Below are 22,214 nucleotides of genomic sequence, written 5' to 3' on the forward strand. Positions count from 1 at the left end.
AAAAGAATTGTCCTAAAGCCAAATTGGATATAATTCCACACCAAACATAAAAAAGAGGGTGGACAAAAGTATTGGCACTGTTCGAAAAATCATGTGATGCTTCTCTAATTTGTGTAATTAACAGCACCTATAACTTACCTGTGGCACCTAACAGGTGTTGGCAATAACTAAATCACACTTGCAGCCAGTTGACATGGATTAAAGTTGACTCAACCTCTGTCCTGTGTCCTTGTGTGTACCACATTGAGCACGGAGAAAAGAAAGAAGACCAAAGAACTGTCTGAGGACTTGAGAAACCAAATTGTGAAGAAGCATGAGCAATCTCAAAGCTACAAGTCCATCTCCAAAGATCTGAATGTTCCTGTGTCTACCGTGCGCAGTGTCATCAAGAAGTTTAAAGCCCATGGCACTGTGACTAACCTCCCTAGATGTGGCCAGAAAAGAAAAATTGACAAGAGATTTCAACGCAAGATTGTGCGGATGTTGAATAAAGAACCTCCACTAACATCCAAACAAGTTCAAGCTGCCCTGCAGTCCGAGGGTACAACGGTGTCAACCCGTACTATCCGTCGGCATCTGAATGAAAAGGGACTGTATGGTAGGAGACCCAGGAAGACTCCACTTCTTACCCCGAGACATAAAAAAGCCAGGCTGGAGTTTGCCAAAACTTACCTGAAGAAGCCTAAAACATTTTGGAAGAATGTTCTCTGGTCAGATGAGACAAAAGTAGAGCTTTTAGGGCAAAAGCATCAACATAGAGTTTACAGGAGAAAAAAGAGGCATTCAAAGAAAAGTACATGGTCCCTACAGTCAAACATGGCGGAGGTTCCCTGATGTTTTGGGGTTGCTTTGCTGCCTCTGGCACTGGACTGCTTGACCGTGTGCATGGCATTATGAAGTCAGAAGACTACCAACAAATTTTGCAGCATAATTTAGGGTCCAGTGTGAGAAAGCTGGGTCTACCTCAGAGGTCATGGGTCTTCCAGCAGGACAATAACCCAAAACACACTTCAAAAAGCACTAGAAAATGGTTTGAGAGAAAGCACTGGAGACTTCTAAGGTGGCCAGCAATGAGTCCAGACCTGAATCCCATAGAACACCTGTGGAGAGATCTAAAAATGGCAGTTTGGAGAAGGCACCCTTCAAATATCAGGGGCCTAGAGTAGTTTGCCAAAGAAGAATGGTCTAAAATTCCAGCAGAGCATTGTAAGAAACTCATTGATGGTTACCGGAAGCGGTTGGTCGCTGTTATTTTGGCTAAAGGTTGTGCAACCAAGTATTAGGCTGAGGGTGCCAATACTTTTGTCCGGCCCATTTTTGGAGTTTTGTGTGAAATGATCAATGTTTTGCTTTTTGCTTCATTCTCTTTTGTGTTTTTTCATTTAAGACAAATTAAATGAAGATAATAATACCAAAGAATTTGTGTTTGCAATCATTTTCAGGAAGAAACTGAATATTATCTGACAGAATTGCAGGGGTGTCAATACTTTTGGCCATGACTGTAGCACGTAAAAAAAAATCACAGTTTTAGTGTTTTCATTGCTGCCACTATTTAACAAAAACTGGAGCTTAATCAAATACACTGATCAAGGTGGTTGGTGCACACTTGGCATGGTCAGAGAGGTTCAGTGCACCATTCCACTCACTGGTGATTGACAGCTCTGACTAGCCTGGGTTTTATCTGCTCACTTCAGACAAGCTAGCGCTGGCAATTACCAGGAGGTGGGAGCATGTAAATCCATTGGATAGAATTGTGCATTGAGCCTCTTGGCCATGCTATGGGTGCAACATGCACTCTAATTAGCATATTTAATTAAACTTTAGTTTCTGCAGAATAGACATGGTGATTAGAACACTCAATATACCGATAACATTCGTAAAGAATGGTATGTTCACATGTTGAGAAAATTTCTGTACCATTTCTGCACTTCTTGGAAGGAAAAATGCAGCTCCAAAAACACACATTTTTGGTGCATTTTTGCTATGTTTTTGCCCTGCGTTTTTGACTGATTTTAGTGATAGTGAATGGTGACAAACGCAGGGAAAAAATCCACGAAAACTGACATGCTGCAGCTTATTTTCTGCACCAAATCTGAAAATCAAACGAATGCAACGGGTGCAATAAAAATTCAGGTTTCTCATTGACTTCGCTGGCATCAGGTTTTGCTTCAGATTTTGTTAACAAATTCTCGCAGGAAAAACGTGACAAAAATGCGTCAAAAACGCAACGTGTGAACATAGCTTTAAGGTATGAATTTTATAGAAGCTAAATTCCCTATAAGGCCATGGGCTTGATTAATTATTGCATTTGTGCCTTTCTTTGTCTAGTTCTTTTAAGAAGTTTTCTTGTACTTAACCTGTGTATATGTATATGTATTGTAGTGTGTGTTACTACACTCACCTACCACCTCCTTCTCCAAGATCCAGCACTCTATGTGACCCAGAAGTGACTTTTAAAATGTCAGCCTATGGAGCATTAGAATCAGGCTCTATAGGCTTACATTGTAAAACAGACTTCCCGGCTCACGGATACAGCATAGAGTGAGCCGGATAGTCTGAAGAGCAGTGACGTCACTGAGAAGAGGAGCAGAACAGGGCTGGATTCTGGAGAAAGCAGCAGTAGGTGAGTATATTAACACACACACCTACCCATACTACACTGCCTACTCGTATACACAGATTTAGTACAACATAAAAACATAATGGGAAGGTTTCTTTAATGTTTAAAGTCAGTTAAAGTGGTATTCCCATCTCCAAAATCCTATATCAATATGTAATAGGTGTAATAATAATATTGCCAAATAACTCCAATTAGAAATGTAGTATAGTTCTCCTAATACGCTGCGTCGCCTACACATTGTGTAGGGCATTGCAGTAGCTAATATTATTATTACATCTACATATTGGGAAAGGATCTTGGAGATGGGAATACCCCTTTAACGACTTTTTAAAGTAGATGTTCATGGTTGAATGCTGGGTTGGGGGCTTCCAGATGTTTTCAGCTGATTCATCAATTGTGATTGTTTAAAAAGTAAAATTTTTTATAAATATAATCCAGTCTTGCACTGGAGCAAAATTATGTATCTTTGAAATTTTGGTGCACATTTTGCGATATTTGAGAAAAATATGCGACCTTTTAGTGCAAAAAGAGAGCCACGAAAAAGAGCATTTTTCATTTTGTGCATGATTCATGCTCCATTTTGAAGAATTACGTACAAAAATTTTCAATAAATAGCACAAGACAAAAAAAAATGATTTAAAAAAATGCAAATGATGAATCGGACCCTATGTGCTCTGCTTATATTGTCAGGTTGGGCTGACAGACGTTCTTTATCCATTGAAAGAATACGGGAACTCTTTGCTATAATGATTTGTGTTTATAATGCTCATCCAGTTTTTAGAAATTTGACCCTTTAGTGATATTTTGCATATAGATGTATGTCACAGTTGGGAAGCTTTTCCATTTATTGACATTTCACTATATTCATTTGCACAATGAAACACCGTTCCAATAAAACACTCTGCTTAAAGCACGAAAGTCAATGTGTTACAATATTACGATGATCTTTTATGTAACTGCTTGTAGTTCCCGTAAATCATAATTTCAATTTACATGAAAGCCCTTTGTGTATCATATACAGCATAAGGACACAGCGAGTTTATGGAGTAAAATATTTATGAATGTGTGCCCTGCAACCAAAATGGATTGCTGATCCAGTTCAAAACCCTAACTATGACATACAAAGCCATCCACAACCTGTCTCCTACATACATCTGTGACATGGTCTCCCAGTACTTACCCACACGCAACCTTCGATCCTCTCAAGGTCTCCTTCTCTACTCCCCTCTTATCTCTTCTTCCCACAACCGCATACAAGAATTCTCCCGTGCTTCCCGCATACTCTGGAACTCTCTACCCCAACACATCAGACTCTTGCCTACCACAGAAACCTTCAAAAAGAGCCTGAAGACCTACCTGTTCCGACAAGCTTACAACCTGCAGTGTTCCTCAGTCTACTGAACCGCCGCACGACCAGCTCTTCCCTCTACTAGTGTATCCTTACCCATCCCCTGTAGACTGTGAGCCCTCGCCAGCAGGGTCCTCTCTCCCTCTGTACTTATGTGTGCCTTGTATTGCTCATGTTTATTGTACTTGTCTATATTTTCTCCTTTTCACTTGTAAAGCGCCATGGAATAAATGGCGCTATAAAAATGTATAATAATAAAATAATAATAATGATGTTAAATTTACTCAGACAATGCTAAAATCTTATCCCAAATATGCATGCTATGAGACATTTAATATTAATATAGTTTATATACCTGTTTATTTTGATTGTTACACAATTGATAGATTAAGTTACCATTTTCACAAGTTAATGACATTTTCACAGCTTTTGTCATTTGTAATAATTTTCCCATGCATAAATTATGCAGGTCAACTGAGTGTGATTGAAGAACTGTCCAGTTTCTACAGTGAAGTCTGTCCTACCACCGGAGCCCATATAACATACTGTGAACACTGGGTCCATCTACTGCAAGTTTTGAAAGACCGACAAAAGGAAGGAGATGTTCTTAGTACCCTAAGTAGGCTCTACCAGACGCTAAACACCGCCAAGTAAGTGCAGGAAACTTTTTCAATGATGTGAAGTAGGTTGATTAGTGTAAAGTATATATGAAAAAGGTAGAAAGGCTGTAATTAGATATTATTAGTTTATTACACGTTTTACCTATGATAAATATGAGTCTCATTCCCTACAGTCCTAGAAAGCAAGGATTTTGTCTGAGGGGAGCAGCTGCCATGCAAAAATTTGTATAAATTTTGTATTCAGATAAATGGCCATCCATGAAATATACAAACATTTTGAATCTACCAGAACAGAGAACACAAGTGATTTGGCATAAATGAAAAAAAAAACAGAGTAAGGGGACAAATCATCAAAGCTTTTATTCCAAGAACACAAAAAAGTCTGTAAAACATAAATATTTCATAAAACCCAATTGTAAAAATATTTTTAATTCAAACTGCATGTAATGATATTTGCTGTTAAGGTGTCCATATCCTTGTTAAATTTGTGAAATCCTACTTTTGAAAATAGGAGGTTTGTGGATGTAATCTGCACTGCCAAATGAGATGTAGAACCAGAAATATCCAAATGAAAGATAGTGGATTTGTTCAAAGCGTTTCAAAGTTCAGATGACTTCTTCCTCAGGACACAACCACATGATACATGTGGTTGTGTCCTGAAGAAGAAGTAATCAGAAATTCGAAACGCGTTGAATAAAACCACTATGTTTCAGTTGGATACTTCTGGTTCTACATCTTATTTGGCAGCGCAGATTACATCCACAAACCTCCTATTTTATCGTATCTGATACAGTCTCTTGCTGACCCCTGGATGTGCTGCAGCTGATATCTCCAGATCTATACTAATACATCTATCAGGTTAATATAATCTGAATGTATCAATTTTTTATCCATCGGATAAGACCCTATGTGCGCCGATCTCTACTACAGTTTCTTCCTTGACTTTTGAAAAGAGATTATACTTTCTATCATTCAATGAATTTCCGTTACCCAGTCCCTAATTAAAGATTGAACTGTCAGGAGAAACCTATTAGTTTTACCCTAAGTGCTTTGGTTGGCTCCCAAGACAAATCATCCTCATTTATCCAGATTCCCGATTAGAGATTATATTACAAAACCTGGTGTTACAGATACGACAACTCACATTTCAGCTCCAAACGCTCTACTATAAAAGAGTCATTAAAATAAAATAGAATCTGGATAATTGTTTCTTTTAAATTTGTAAGACTAACATTTAGATTATAAAATTCAATTTGAATAATTAAGATCACTCTCCAAGGTTGTTAAAAAGAGAAAATTATTTTCATTTATAATATCCCTTTACTGCAGCTGGATTTGAAAATGAAAAAAAAAAAAGGTTTTGTTCTACAAATACTATTTCCTAGCCTGGAGGTTGCATATACTTATAATAACTTATCAGCTCTGGGAAAGTACGTGCTGTCTAGATGCACTTTTATTTTTTGTTCTGGGTCATTGTAAGTACGGTCGCAGGAAAATATATGTTAAATAATGTACAACGTTGCTGTACTTTAAACTAGACCTTGAGAATCTGATGTATAGTACATAAGATATGTATTTGCAGTTATATTTTGAGAACTGTTTATATTTTTTACGTACAGTAACGGGAGGTGCACATGGGTCACTACTAGAGATAAGTGAATAAATTTGAGTGACATTGAATTCTACTCACATTTCAGAGAAATCCACATTCTACAAAATGCAGATATGTTGTTTTTTGATTTGACAGAATGGCAGACACTTGTCTCTATTTTTCAGAACCATAAAAGACCATCAAAATGTTTTTTTTTTAATCTTTACTCATCTTACCTATGCGGTCCCTAAGCGCCATCCATCAGGACATTGGCACATCTTCAGATCGCACTAAAATCCACAGGCCTCCCACACTGTGCACTTACGGCATTGAAGTGCACAAACAGTCACGGTATTATGTGTGCCGTATGGGGGTGTCTGTAGGTGCTCCCTTGTCACCACCTCCCCACTGATTGTAAGCTTTAGATACTTAGGTGACATATTGTGGCAGTAGGTGGTCACTGATCTCCATCTCTCAATGACTGTAATGTTTAGATAGTAGGGTGCCATATGTAACAGTAGGTCACCATCCCTAGTTGAGAGTAAGAGTAGGTTCACACGAGCGTATAAAAAAATCGTTCAGAATTGTATCCAGAAAAGCAGGATGATTTTTGTCTCACTTGTCATCCGTGTACAATCTGTTTTTTTACAGCAGCAGATAGTAATCATTTACAGGACCATTTATGGTTTCCCGTGATACAGAATTGCAATGTATCCAAAAAAATCGGATGCTATACTGTGTCTCTGTTCATTTTTTTCATAAACCCATAGTCTTGAATGAGTGAGTCTTCTCTGATTTACAAAATAAAATAATGCTGCAATTTTTTTCACATGCAGATTCATGAAAAAAATTGCTCATTTGCGCTGCCCCATTGAATAACATTGGTCTCAGTGCAGATTTTTCACACACAGCACTCGGACTGAAAATATGGTCGTGTGAACAAGATCTGTTGGTTTGTTTTCACGAACCTACTGGCGGCACTAAAAGCCCTTTGTTCAATAAAAATGTGCTGATGGCCATTGTTTAAACCCTCTTGAACTGTAATAGATCGATCAGTACGCATAGGCTCTTATTGATCTCAGCAGCACATGTCCTGTTTAAACAGGATGAGGCGCTGCTGAAAGATGATTTTTAAGATTACCTGATGAATGAGAGTTTTGCTTTTTCATCAAGTGATCGGCAGTAGAGTTAAGCAAAGTTTTCAAAATTCGGTTCCGATTACGATCGGCGGTGAATATTATTTTTGCAGTATTCGCCGAATATAGCCAAACGTCATTAGAGTCAGTGGGAGTAGAAATGAACGAATATGTTTGGAACCGATCATCAAACATAAATTTGGCACGAATAGGGTACCAATATGGCACAAATATGGCAAATTCAAAATTGGTGGCCAAATCCGAACATATTTGATCAACTCTAATTGGCAGCCTGTTTACACTACATGAAATGAGCTCTCCCTTGAAAGCTCATTCACGACAACCTTGCAGTTTAAATGCACCATTAATTTCAGATAGTAAAGTTTTATATGATATCAGTAGGTGCTTCCCGGTCACTACAACTCGTTCACTGTACATTTCAGATACTGAGATGCCATCTGATAAACACGTGTTCTCACTGGTTATTTGTAACTCCTTTATTGTAAACATATCATATATTACATTTTCATATATTAAAACTAGAAAATTGAGGCATATATTGCAGAATAAGCTAGGAGACTTTTCTCTTTAAAGGGTTGTCTTGTTAATGCATTTTTTATTTCTCTGATAGAAAGGCAAAACACAAACTTTTTTCAGAGTCACGTAAAAAAATTGCTCCTGTGTGCAGCTATTGCTGTTACATACCTGTAATGGCACAAGCTTTTGTTTTAGGTGCTGGTTAGATACATTTTGTGTGCTAGTTTTTATTGAAAATCCTACAAGCAATCTGGAATCACTTTGCACTTTTTGGACCACCTAGGTTTTAGAGAAGTAAAAAAAATGGAAGCAAAAAATGTAGTCATGACACACTGTTATGGGGGGATTTGCTGCTGACACTTTTATAGGGGTAATGTCCCCCAATTCTTTACCAATTTTCCCGCATCCTGGTATATATCCTGTATATCCCCATCCAGGTTTATTGTATATGTCCCCACCAAAGTATATATGGCTCCCAATAAAGGTATACATGGCCTCATACCCATCCTGGTATTCCTGGCCACCATCCCCACCCTGGTATATATGACCCCCATGCCCACCCTGGTATATATGACCCCCATCCCCATCCTGGTATACATGACTACCATCCCCATCCTGGTATATATGGCCACCATCCCCATCCTGGTATCCATGGCCCCATCCCCATCCTGGTGTACATGGCCACCTTTCCCATCCTGGTATCCATGGGCACCATCCCTGTCCTGATATCCATGGTCACCATCTCCATCCTGGTATCCATGGCCACCATCTCCATCCTGGTATCCATGGCCACCATCTCCATCCTGGTATCCATGGCCACCATCTCAATCCTGGTATCCATGGCCACCATACCCATCCTGGTATCCAAGGCCCCCATACCCTTCCTGGTATCAATAGCCACCATCCCCATCCTGGTATCCATGGCCACCATGGCCATCCTAGTATACATGGCCGCCATCCTCATCCATGGGAGTGGAGAGCAGCAAATATTCATTATCTTTAATAGAAAACACACGTGATTGCCCAGCCGCTGCAGGAAGCCAGTGGCTGCGGCTAACAGTGTGCCCACTATTAAACAGAATGACTATTCACTTCTCCCCACACCCATAGTACCTCCCACCTCTTGGCTCCGGCTTCAGTGCATAGCGGTGAGAGGGACTATGGCCATGGGGAGCAGTGAATATTAATTTTGTTTAGCAGCTGGCACAGTGTTAGCTTTATTGAAAGTATGTAGAGGAAAATGGTATACAATCATAAGGCACTAACCATGCTGAGAAATATACAGAGAAACAAACAATTATTAGGAAATAGAGTGGAGTTAACTCTTAACATCCCAATCAGCCCTCTCTATCTCATTGATTTTTATATAGCAGTTAGCTCCTCTCCTCCCTCTTGTCTTCTGAAGAGATGCAGTTATAAATCACCAGCTTTCACAGTACGTCTGCTAATCATGACTCTCTGATCTTGCTGTCTGGAGCTGTGTGCTTGTTCAAATGCCTGATATCTCTATACATAAACATGACAGTGTAGACTCAAACCACTGAGGGCTGAATGTATTATAGCAGATCTTGTGCTGAATTCCACTAATAATACAGTTCTACTATTCACCAGAACTAGCTCTCAAGGAGGAGTGTCTGCCCTGCTAGAAACTGGAAGTTTGAAGCCTGCATTGCTCTGAACTGCTTAAGAGACAACTTGAGAATTCCCCTTTCAATATTCTCAGTATATGGCCCAAATTATTTTGTTTTAATAATCCCATTTACATATTTATCTCTGACTGTTGTGCTAATTTTGTGTAGTGTACTACAGTAGTAGTGCAGTAAAATAGGGTCAGCAGGTTGTGATTCAACTTGACCACTATGGGACATAACATGCAAAGTAAAAAGAAAGCAAAATAAAAAATGGCAGTGCAAAGGTACAGTGACATAACATGATAATTGCTGCAATCGTTTCTCAATTATCTTGTAATGCAAATAATAATAATAATATTTATTTATATAGCGCCAACATATTCCGCAGCACTTTACAATTAAGCAGGGACATGTACAGACAATAAATTCAATACAAGTTAAGACAATTTAAACAGTGACATTAGGAGTGAGGTCCGTGCTCGCAAGCTTACAATCTACAAGGAAATGGGGGGGGGGCACAATAGGTGAAAAGTGCTTGTTAATTCAGGTCTGGCAATTATAATAGGGATTTTCATATAAAGCTGCATGATCCGGTCATCAGCCCGTGTGTTTAAGTGCAATAGTCAAGTATCAAGTGCAGTTATCGTGTGCATGGAGGGTGTGGAGACAGATGAAAAGTAGGGTGCAGATTCAGAATAATATTTGGAAGGAGGAAACAGGGCAAAGTTAGTTTACTGAGTAGTTGATGTGGTAGGCTTGTTTGAAGAGATGGGTTTTCAAAGCGCGCTTGAATAGGTATCAGTCTGATTGTCTGGGGAAGTGCATTCCAGAGAGTTGGAGCAGCACGAGAGAAGTCTTGGAGACGGAGGTGCGAGGTTCGGATTACGGGGGATGTTAGTCTTAGGTCATTTGTAGAACGGAGGGCACGTGTAGGGTGATAGACAGAGATGAGAGAGGAGATATAAGGCGGTGCAGAATAGTGGAGAGCTTTGTGGGTGAGAGAGATGAGTTTATACTGGACCCTGTAGCGAATAGGTAGCCAGTGTTATGACTGGCACAAGATGGAGGCATCGGTGAAGAGGCTGGACAGAAATATAACCCTGGCTGCCGCATTCAAGATGGATTGGAGTGGAGAAAGTTTGGTAAGAGGGAGACCGATCAGAAGAGAGTTGCAGTAGTCCAGACGAGAATGAATAAGAGCGACAGTAAGAGTCTTAGCAGTTTAAAAGGTGAGAAAAGGTCGGATTCTGGAGATGTTTTTAAGATGCAGGTGACAAGAGCGAGTGAGTGATCGGATATAGGGAGTAAAGGAAAGTTCAGTGTCGAATATGACCCCAAGAAAGTGGACATGCTGCTTGGGAGTTATGGTTGAACCCTCCAGGGTTATTTCGATGTTAGGTAGAGTGAGGTTAGTAGAGGGGAGAAACACAAGAAGTTCAGTTTTGGAGAGATTTAAGACATTCAATATGTAATAAGGAAGATAAATAGCTGAAGTTACACATATTAATGGTGAGAAAAATAGCTTCAATTTCCACCTCTGTGCTTTCTCATTGATGTGTTAAGATTATTGTATTCATTTGTAGATCCCTAAGAAAAGCGCTGGACTATACAAAGCAAAGTCTAAGGATTTCTATTGACCTGGGACAACATGAGAAATCTGCTGAGAGGTGGATTCAAGCTGGAAAAGTATATTATCTGCTGCAAGAATATGAACTTGTAGAGATTTATCTGCATGTAAGTAATCATGTGGAAATCAAAATGTAATTATATATAGATTATAAAATACAAAAATGTGTTTGCTAAGGTTCAGTTCATAAAGATGTTGTTGCCAATGCCTGGAATTCTGGCATTTTTGAGGGCAAGCAGTCTGCAGAACTATTTGTTGAATTTGAAATCCTGTAACCCTTGTGGAATTTCGACATGCCTTCAATAGAATCAAGGCTTGCAGAACTTGGTCTGAAAACAGAACTAACATAGTCATCATGGGTCTATTGTAAATTCAAGCCATGTGTAAACAGAACCCAATGATCCCATGCTGTCCTGTCTTTATACTCTTTTTCTTCCTCCTCTGCCCAGGAGATGTGGTATGATCAGACCATGTTCCAGTAGGTCAGACACGGCCATTACACAGTACACAGCAGGGGCACATATATAAGATTATCTCAGCACAGGAACATTTTTTTTTTTTAAACATATCCAATTTTGGAATTTATTTTTATACCAAGATCTGTTAATTAAAATGTATTTTGTTTGTGGGAAAAACCCTTTAAGTTATTTCAAAAATACAGTTTATGCCTGATGGCTATAAAATGAATTTCTTACAGGCTGGCATTCAAGCTTCCATGAAAGCAGAGCATTTTTCTGCTACATTGCACCTGTATGAAGCTGCCGGAGATGTGTTCTTCCATGGGCTACAGATGAGAGAGAAGGCTCTTCCTTTTTATAAGGTAATAATTGCTTATAATTTACACTATAAATAATTAACCCTCTTATAATTCTGCATATTATTTATTTCACTAATCTTTCAGCATCCTGAAAGTTTATTACTTTCATGTAAATATTGTAATCTATATTCAAAATGTGGTCTAACAGTACAACTAATTCATATCGTGGAGGGTAAACTTCACAAATTTTAAAGCTCTTTGGTCAATTCAGAAACAATCAAGAAAATCGGATGGAAATAGAACTACATCAACTAAAGTTACCAGAGATACCTTAGTATCAAATATTATCCAATTGTTGAAACTGTAGCTTTACAGGTTAGCCCCGATTAATCAAAGCTTTTATGGCAGAAAAGTGATGTGAAAAGCTCGGAAAAGTCACAAAATTGCACAAAATGTTTCAAATTTTGGCATTTTCACACCAGTTTCTCCTTGCTTTGCCTAAATGGGTATGTGATGCCAGAGCTTGTCATCAAAAACGCCAGTCCATTTGTTTTCATAGGTTGAATGTTCTTTGTTAAATCCCCATCCACATTATCTTCAAGTAATCCCATATATCAGACATAATAACTAGTAATTTGATGGTGTTTTTAGTGCTATTTTACTGTTTATGTGCTCATATTTTGTACTTGTATTAATCATATAATAGTACCTTATCCTGGTGACCTTATACCCCATCAAATGTTTAATTGGTACCAGAGGATTTCTCTACGTGATGTTGTGTTCTTTACTACTTCCATCAGAGATGACTTGCCATCAACTTGAACAAATAAAGTTAAAAGGTTCTAAAAGTGAAAGAGGAATTTTTATGGATGTAAAATATATATTTTAAGGACAGTAGGCCTGAAGCACAAACTGGTGCTTTGCCAAGTGTAATACACATAGACGAAAAGTAAAAATTAATGAGCAATCTTCTATTCATGTCAGTAGGGCATATATAAGTTTTGCTTAAAATAATAGATTGATCTGTAATATGCAATAAAAGAAAATGGATCTGTTTGTTTAATTTCAGCCATAGTTTACATTACAAACTTATGCTTAATTTGTATCATTTTCAGGATGGCGCCCTGCCTCTAGCAAAGAAACTTGAAGACACCCGATTGCAACTCAGAATTTTTCACAAACTCACTCAGCTGCTAATACATCAGAAAGATTATAAATCTTCACTGGAATTTGCTACAATGGCTGTCAGGCTCAGCACACTTGTTGGTAAGTATTCTAACATCTACTTGTAATAACTTAAAGGGGTTTTCCAGTGAAGAGTTATCATCTATCGGCAGAATTGGTGTTAAGTTATTGAATGGTGTGAGTTCAACCTCTGAAACCACATCGAAATTGCTCTCTCGTATCCGTAAGGATTAACTAATATTTTAAATCCAGTAGCCAAATGCAAAAAAATCCCATTTTAACCAATCCAAAATCAAACAGAACTTTTAATTGTTAAATTGCAAATGCCTCATTACCCTGATGAAGCTGTAAAGGTGAAACATGTTGTGTAGGCGCATTATTTTAATTACGCCCTCTTCCTCTGGTCAACAGACATTACAAAATAGGATACAATTCTTGATGGTTAGATAATGGATGACAATCCTTTTGCTTTCGGCTATGAGGTAGCTGCACACCTATGTAACTGCAAATAGGTAGATCTATCCATACGTATATTACAATTGAATGACTCAACTAGCACAACAAGTTGACCTTGGGATACATGCAAACATAGGTAGGGCCAATAAGGAACAGAGTTTTATATTCATGTGCACTTTACCGTATGCAGGGAAGCCAGCGTTACACTAATGTCTGGTTGCCAGACACCACTCGATACAGGTGGAGGTGCCGTAAGTACTAAGTGGCTGCCAGCTATTGGCTGGGGATACATTAGGAATGTGCACCCTGTCTCCTTGAGAGACAGGGAGTGCGCACACCCTAAGGCCTGTTTCACACTTCAGTTTTTTGCTTCAGTTAAAATCCGCCAAAAAGTCGGAAAGCTGATCCGTTCCTAACTGATGTGAACGGATGTGCCACGGGATCCATTTTTTTGACGGATCCGCAGAATGAAGAATTTTAAAGGAACCGCTGCCCGGGGTGGGGGGGGGAGAGAGAGAGAGAGACTTTTTTCTCTGTCCGCCAGAAATGATTTCAGGGTTAAATTTCCTCCTGACTTCATTCCTCCGGGCATGCGCTGTATAAAAATGCAGATCCTGCAGTAAAAAAAACGTTACATGGTCCATCCAGGCATCTCGGCGGACGAAAAAAAAATGACGGATCCGCAAAAAAACGGATCCAACGGATGGCCATCCGTCAAGATCCGCCGGTAATGCAAGTCAATGGGGAAAAAACGGATCCGCCAAAAAAAATGGCGGATCCGTTTTTTGCAAAAACGGCGGATTTTGACTGATGGTCAAAAATGGAAGTGTGAAACAGGCCTAAAGATGCTGCCAAGAGACCGCTGATGTGTTTGCAGGTCCTCGTGCACAGAAGACAGTGCAGATGTTGCAGCCTGAGCAGTTAGTCGGCATGCAATGATGCTGGCATTACACTAATGTCTGGGTACCAGACACCACTGGATACGTCAGAGTTCTTGAAATATCCATACCTTGATGGAGCTGTGATAGTTATTATTGATTATGACTAAGTATGGGTTACCTGTGTAAGCAACCCAGAAAACATCAAAATGACTAATTAAAAAATTAAACACAAAAATAATTACCTCTTTTTTCACTAGACATTTGTAATCCATTGAATTGCATATAATAATAATAATAATAATAATAATAAAAAACAGTTTTAAAAGTCATAATCTGCTATTCTTCATTAAATGTAAGGCCAAGGGCAATCATTTACCTTCTATAGGGTACTTGAGCACCCAAGCAGAACATGTCAACCTGGAGTGCAAATATATATTAGCGTAAGTTTGAGAACCTGGTCCTTAAGCCCTAAGAGAATAAATAAAAAAAACTTGAATGGATGAATTTTAAAAAATATTGGTCTAAATAAAAATCCTAAAACATGCTCAAAAAGAAAAAAATGTTTCAGCTCACCCCTTAGCGTCCTCCGGATTGCAGGAACCACACCGTTGCACGGAGCCGCCCTGGCCTGGCGGATACAAGTCCAAACACACAGTAATCTCCAGCGTTCTCAGGCAGGAAGGTAGTTATAAAAAATATTCCTTTATTTCTTTTCGTTAAAAGAACATGTTACAGTTAGTGGATACCCCGGTGGATGGTAAAAAATTGAATGTGTTTCAACTCAAAAGAGTCTTAAACATGCTCAAATGTGCAAAGTTGTAAGAGGATAAAAGTGAAAACAGCAGAAGAGAAAAGCTTGCTGGTCTATCTTAAATATAGCATCATTTCTGATTCTGCACATGAGATTTAAGAATTCTACAATATTTTGTGCATTTTATTTGTTTCCAGAGATGTGCTTATTAAAAAACTATTTACACGTACCAACATCCTGATAGTTCTGGTATTTATAAAATGTAAGGTTAAGACTTTTCGTAATTGGATTACAGAAAATATAGCCGATATACTGTAGGGTCAGTTCAAGTAAACATATAAGACCTCAAGAGATTTCCCCTGACCCACTTCCTATGGAAGCAAAGAAACTTGGCACAGTTATTAGTCCTTCTCTATCTAGGTGCCACCTAGGGACACACACTTCTCCCATCTCTTTAAGCAACTGTAAACACCTCACTTGTTGAAGTCGACAGGTTACACTAAAAGCCACGTTGTGTCTTCGGAAATCAAAGTCTCATCATCTGGAAAATGGTTGCCCTTCAAAAATAACTTCATTGTTGAAAAGAGGGGGAAGTCCGATGGTGCAAGAGCGGGTGAATCAGGGGAATGGGGTAAAATTTCAAAGCCACAGGAGCATGCTTCCATTTGGACAACATGTGAGTTGTGAACTGGTGCATTCTCTTATAGAATGCGGACACCTTTGGTGAGCTTGCCACATCTCTTGGTTTTGATGGCCTCCTGCAATTTCCACAGCAGTGAAGCATAGTATGCCCCAGTGATCATGGTACCCTTTTTTAGGAAATCCATCAATACTACTCCGTGCTGGTCCCAAAATACTGTGAGTATGACCTTGCCAGCCGAGGGTTGGGTACATGCCTTTTTTTGGAGGCGGTGAGTCATGATGCTTCCATTGCATCGACTGGACTTTAGTCTCAGGATCATAGTAATGGACTCAGCTTTCAACCTGTGTGAGCAGTCTGTTGAAAAAGTGCTTCTGGTTTCCATGCCACATCCTCAGAAGAGCCTGAGAGTATTCAACTTGTTCCTGCTTCTGGAAAGGTGTGAGCAGCCAGGAAACCCAGTGAGTGGATAACTTATGCATGTGAAGATGGTCTTGGATGATTTTTTCCATGGACCTCATGCTAATCTTGACATTTTGGACTAGGTGGTAAATGGTTACGTGGCTGTTTGCCAAAATGGCGACCTCCACTTGCGGGATGGTGTGTTCATCAATAGCAGAGTGGGGTTGCCCTGGTATAGGAGCTGTTTGAACCCGACCTCATTTGGATTGACAATACCAGTTCTTGACTACATCACATTATGGAGAATCATCACTATAAACCTTTTTCATCTCATTGAACGCCTCCTTTGGTGTGTGGCCTTTCAAGTAAAGGAACTTGATTACTGCTCTGTATTCCACTGGGTCCATTATCAAATCTCACACCACTTCAGCACCTGTAAAATCAAGACCCTTATCAGTTCTGAGTTGCAAATTGGCACGTAGCCTATAGAGACTTATATTATTACACATGTGGAGTTTCAGCATCCTAATGTGCAGTTTCAGCATCCTAATAGGTTTATTCCGAAATAGCTGCCTCAAACTCTGGTACTTATCAATTGCTTACCATTTCTGCCTTTCCAGAGGGAATCTATCAGCAGGATTTTACTGCCAAACTATTTATACAATGGCATATAAAAGTCTGGGCACCCCTGGTAAAAATTACTGTTATTGTGACCAGTTCTCCACACATATCTCTGATCATTGTGGCCAAAGAGTTCTATTTTTACCTCATCAGTCCACAGAAATCACTTACAAAATGCACTATTAGAACAAAAGGGTTAAACCGCACCTAACAAATGTCAAACTCTTAAAGACAAAGTTCCTGAGGCGCACGTCAAATACCAGGGAGTCCAACCTGGAAAAATTCCATGACAATAAAAATGAAGACAGCACCCCAGACCGTGGTGAAGAAATAAGTCTTACATTTATTCTGCCTCCTGTGGCGACGTTTCGGTCAAGAGACCTTATTCAAGCTTGGCAGAATAAATGTAAGACTTATTTCTTCACCACGGTCTAGGGCGCTGTCTTTTTTTTATTGTCATTTCCAAAATGCATCACGCTTGTTTAAATGTTCTTTTGAATACTATTGATGATGAATTTATGGTGAAGATGCAGGAGAGGTTTTCTTCTGATGACTTTTCCATAAAGGCCATATTTGTTCAGGTGCCCATGAACAGTAGATCAATGTATCACAACTCCAGAGTCTGCTAAATATTTTTGAAGGTCTTTTGCTCTCAAGTAGGGTTTCTGATTTGCCCCTCTAACAATCCTGCGAGCAGCTCTCACTGAAATTATGCTTGGTCTTCTAGACCTTATCTTGACCACCAGTGTTCCTGTTAGCTGCCATTTGTTAAGTAAATTTCGAACTGAGGAAAGGGCAACTTGAAAATACTTTGCTATCTTCTTATAGTCTTCTCCTGTTTTGTAGGCCTCCACCATTTTCATTTTAAGAGTTCTTGGCAGCTGCTTAGAATAACCCATGGCTGATGTTTTTTTATGGGGGGTCCTGGGTTCAAATCCCACCAAGTACAACATCTGCAAGTAGTTTGTTTGTTCTCCCTTTGTTTGCATTGGTTCCCTCCAGGTACTGCGGTTTCCTCCCACATTCCAAAAACACATACTGATAGAAAATTTAGATTGTGATCCCCAGTGGAGGCAGTAATTATGATGCGTGAAAATGCTGTGGAATTAATTAATGGAGTTATCTAAATAAGTAAAATAAATAGTAAATAAGTAAGTAAATAAACAAATCGATGCCTCTACCTTGTGCCAGTCATTACACTGGTTACCCATCCACTCCAGAATCCAGTACAAACTTATTACCCTCACCCACAAAACATTCCATGGCTCAGCACCACCCTACATCTCCTCCCTCATCTCAGCCTACCATCCCACCCATGCCCTCAGTTCTGCTAATGACCTGAGGTTAACATCCTCAATATTCAGAACATTCCACTCACGTCTCCAATACTTTTCATGTGCTGTGCCAACTTTTTGGAATGCACTACCCAGGTTAATATGACTAATCCCCAATTCCCACAGTTTTAAGCGTGCCCTAAAAACACATTTCTTCAGACTGGCCTACTGCCTCAACGCAGTAACCTAACTATCATTTCCCTGTGTTGCCCATTCAAAATTTTTACCATAACCAGGTTCCGCACATCATGTTCTCACATGCTTTATGCATTTAATAGTCCTCTGTATCTGTACTGTTACATACTTAGGCTGATAACCGGTTCATGCAGCATTACATGAACACCAGAATTCTTAAGGCCCCTTTACATTTAGCGATGCACTTGCGATCCCGACAACGATACGACCCGGTCAGGATCGCTGTTGCATCACTAAATGGTCGCTAGTGAGCTGCCAAACAGGCAGATGTCACAGCGATGCAGCAGCGATACAGCGGTCGTTACTTACCTTTCAGACGTGGCGATCCTGACGTCCTCCCGTCCGCGTCCACGTGGGTCGCCCTCCCAGGGCTGTGGGGTACTCGGTACCAGGCCGGTATCAGCGGGAGGTGTCACAGCAGCAGTGACCCGGTCCGTGGCCCTGGGCGCCCAAGTAATGGGGGGAATGTAATGGTTTGAATGAATAGTTTGTGACGCCACCTGTGGTGTTCGGCAAGAGAGATGTTAGGCCGACGCTGCATGCAGATCCTCTGGGGCTGGTGGTGTGTTGCAGCCAAGATGGTGAAGCTCCCCACAGGTGGAGCTGTCACCCCAGGGCAGTGTAGATGTGGGGGAAGAGGAGAGGCACAAGCGGTGTAGAAGCTGGTACCCAGATGTAGCGTGGTTGGATGCGTTGGCGCAAGAATGAATGGAGGACACCAGGGCTTGCAGTTCCAAAGCTTTACTCACAGTCTGTAGTACACACAGGTGCCTGCCTCCGTGCCGTGTCCTCCAGGTCAGGGACTCAGTCAACCTCCAGGCAAGATGGAATGCTCCCTTCCAACGCTCCACCAACATGTGCCTTTCTGAACGTCTCCTCTATAGCACCTTTAAGTGTGAAGTACTCCCAGTACTGAGTTACACTGGAGTGCCTCCTGACAGATGTTCCCAAGAACTCTACTTGTACGGCAGACAGCTGTAGCCTGCTTCGGGGACTCTCTACTCCTGAGTCCCGGCTCACTATCCAAGTTGCTGTTGTGCCCGCAAGTCTTAGATGGGAGTAGTGCATTTACAGCCCACTACTCCACCGGTGTCTGCTGCAGAACCATTAGTGTCCATACAACCTCGGGGACCGGGCCCCGGCCTTGCCCTTAGAACTTCTAGGCAGGGTTCTTCCTCCAACCCACATCCTCTCTGTTCCCTTTTACTCCTTCGTTCCGTTCTAATCTCTCTCTCTTATGGAAGATCAGGTTTCAGTTCAATGTCTTTCTCCTTCTTTCCTTTCCCGTGCCAGCAGACCCAGGTCACTGAGATCTGCTGCAGCACCTCCTTCCTCCATCCCTCTTCCAGGGATCTTCTTTCCTCACTCCTCTCTGAGTGGCTTCCTCTCTCAGACTGACCTGTAATTCTAAACTTTCCCACTCTTTTATGTATTCTAAACTCCACCCGCCTCCCAGCACGTTTCGTGTTCCAAGCAGGGAACCACCTAAGGTGCTCTGCTACTCTCTAAGCAAGGAGCCGCAATGTGGCTTTGCTGAACTACCATGTTGTGAGGGATGCAGGTGTTGGAGCATGGTCTGGAGCCTCCAACTTACCTGGATGGTGGGGCACCACACCTCAGGAGGAGCTGCAGTACCTCTGTGGCGACTGAGCCTCAGGGGCGCCATACACGCGTTGCTCGTCGGCGCCAGCAGGAAGCCCACCAGGAAGCGCCCAACGAGAAATGGAGCTGCGCGATCAACGACAGACAGCAGCGGAGCCATTCGGAGGTAAGTATCACACATAGCGATATCGCTAGAGATATCGCTGCTGCGTCACCAAATCGGTGATGCTTTAGCGATATTGCTAGCGATATCGCTATGTGTAAAACCCCCTTTACACTTTGGCTGATCCGAACAATGAAGGAAATTGTTACCATCCACCTTTCGTGTCTCCCCTATTTCCTCATAGATTGTAAGCTTGCGAGCAGGGCCCTCATTCCTCTTGGTATCTGTTTTCATCTATGTGTCTATTGTTATGCTAAAACTCTATTGTCTGTACAAGTCCCCTCTGAAATGTAAAGTGCTGCGGAATATGTCGGCCCTATAGAAGTACAATTATTATTATTAATAAATAATGCTGGGCATACTGTATGTGGAATCCAGCACTGGACACACTGCAAAGACTTTTTCCCCTTCGGAATAAAAACCCCATGGGGGGGGGAGTAAAAACAAGTATGTAATATAGCAATATGTACAAACATTTCCTTTAAATTATTCCAGGTAAAACATGTTATGTATTGAATGATCTGACAAAGAAATATCACTTTTATTCTTATGATGGCCCTTTTAACAAAAGGATATGGCTATGGCACAGCGTGAGCAGTGATATACAGTATATATACGTAGAAAACATACACCTTTTGGTTTGTAAGGAATCTTCTTCTGAAATGAATGGATCTCTCTATTTAATAGTACATACTGATAATTCTGTAATTGACAAAGGCAAAAATAATTTCTCCCACCTATTGACTAATTGTTTTGTGTCTCAATCTAGGGGATCCAGTACATGAGCTGATTGCATTTCATCGACTGGCAGGAATCTACTATGCCTTGCAGATTTATGAGATTGCCGAGTACTGTTATCTTAAGGCGCTGTCTGTATGTTCTTCACCGATACAACATGCAGAAGAGGCTGGATATTACGTGAAGGTGTATTGGCGGCTGGGGGATATTGCACTGCATAGACGAAAGGTAAAAGATCTTCAATAATATATTTAAAGCATGATAAAACTGAAAGACAAACCCGAAAGAAAACAAAATTGGGCAGTGACGCCCTACCTTATTGCAGTTGGGGACCCTTATCGTTAACTATTTTATTAAATACATTATAAAATGCAGATAGGTTTCCTCATTACATAAATCCGTATCTTATTCTAAAACACTAGTATTTCAGAGAAAAACATAGCTTTAAGAGCTGGACAGGTAGAGGAGTCAGTTGGGTGTATCCTCTGACTTCTTCCTGCCCTGCCTCATTTAATTGACAGATTGGTTTGTATGTACAAAGACAGACAGAGACATGTCAATCAACATAGGAAGCAGAAGCATGTAAAAAATAGTTTTCTGCAATATTGGAGATTTTCTAGATTTTTATGCTAAGGTTCTGACTGCATGTAATGAGTAACCATTCCAATCAATGGACCAGGTTAGGGTTCTCTGGCAATCGACAGGAGCTGCGCAAATTGCCTGAGCATTTGATTCCACCGGCCTGGTGTGATGTCTTCTATGCAGCATGTGGCGCACAGGTGACGATGCGCCAGCTCAGCAAACTATAAGTCGAGCATGGGATCCCAGAGGTTACGGAAATTCACATGGTTCCTGTGCATGGCCTTAGAACATTTACCTGGATCTGAGCCAAGGACCAAGGTTGAAGCAAGTAACAAGGCAGAGTAAAGTACTACAAAAAAGAAATGTCCAGCTCATGATTAAGGGAGCCTAGTCTCCAGAAACGCATCGATATTCACACTCATTTGGTATTGTGCTGAAGATTTTATCCTCCATACAACAAGTTTTGTGAATAAAGGAATTTTATCTTCACGGAACCGGTTGAGCTCTACATTTCTTTTTTTGTTGATTTATCCACGCTTGGACACAGTGGGTCTGTGCTCCTGAGGCTAATGAAATGCATTGACGAGTGAGCTGGAAATATTTTTCTCTTCTAGAGTAAAGTACTGCAGTGCACATGTGCTGGGCCTCTCTGACCTTTCCCGGCGCATGCTCACTGCAGTACTTTGGTCTGCCCTCAACAGGACAGATAAGTACGCCTGCGAAGGAGCGCTTTAAAGAGTGACAAACCTTCCTTCCTGATTTTTCAGATTTAGCAAGCACTTGAATTGCCTGCTGAA

The 22,214-nt window shown here is 40.6% G+C and overlaps 1 protein-coding gene across 5 annotated transcripts in view; it reads left to right on the forward strand.

Moving 5' to 3' along the window:
• The window catches only part of SH3TC2 (SH3 domain and tetratricopeptide repeats 2), a 154,749-nt gene that overhangs the window by 124,064 nt on the left and 8,471 nt on the right, over positions 1-22,214 (forward strand). For all 5 annotated transcript variants that reach the window (XM_073575210.1, XM_073575208.1, XM_073575211.1 and 2 more), the window contains 5 exons: positions 4,438-4,618; positions 11,067-11,217; positions 11,808-11,930; positions 12,983-13,133; positions 20,867-21,063. In XM_073575210.1, the coding sequence (XP_073431311.1) occupies positions 4,438-4,618; positions 11,067-11,217; positions 11,808-11,930; positions 12,983-13,133; positions 20,867-21,063 (803 nt within the window). The remainder of the gene's footprint in view (positions 1-4,437; positions 4,619-11,066; positions 11,218-11,807; positions 11,931-12,982; positions 13,134-20,866; positions 21,064-22,214) is intronic.

The sequence above is a fragment of the Dendrobates tinctorius genome, unplaced genomic scaffold, assembly GCF_039654945.1.
Source record: "Dendrobates tinctorius isolate UK_male_01 unplaced genomic scaffold, ASM3965494v1 ptg000043l, whole genome shotgun sequence".
Taxonomy (NCBI): Eukaryota; Metazoa; Chordata; class Amphibia; order Anura; family Dendrobatidae; genus Dendrobates; species Dendrobates tinctorius.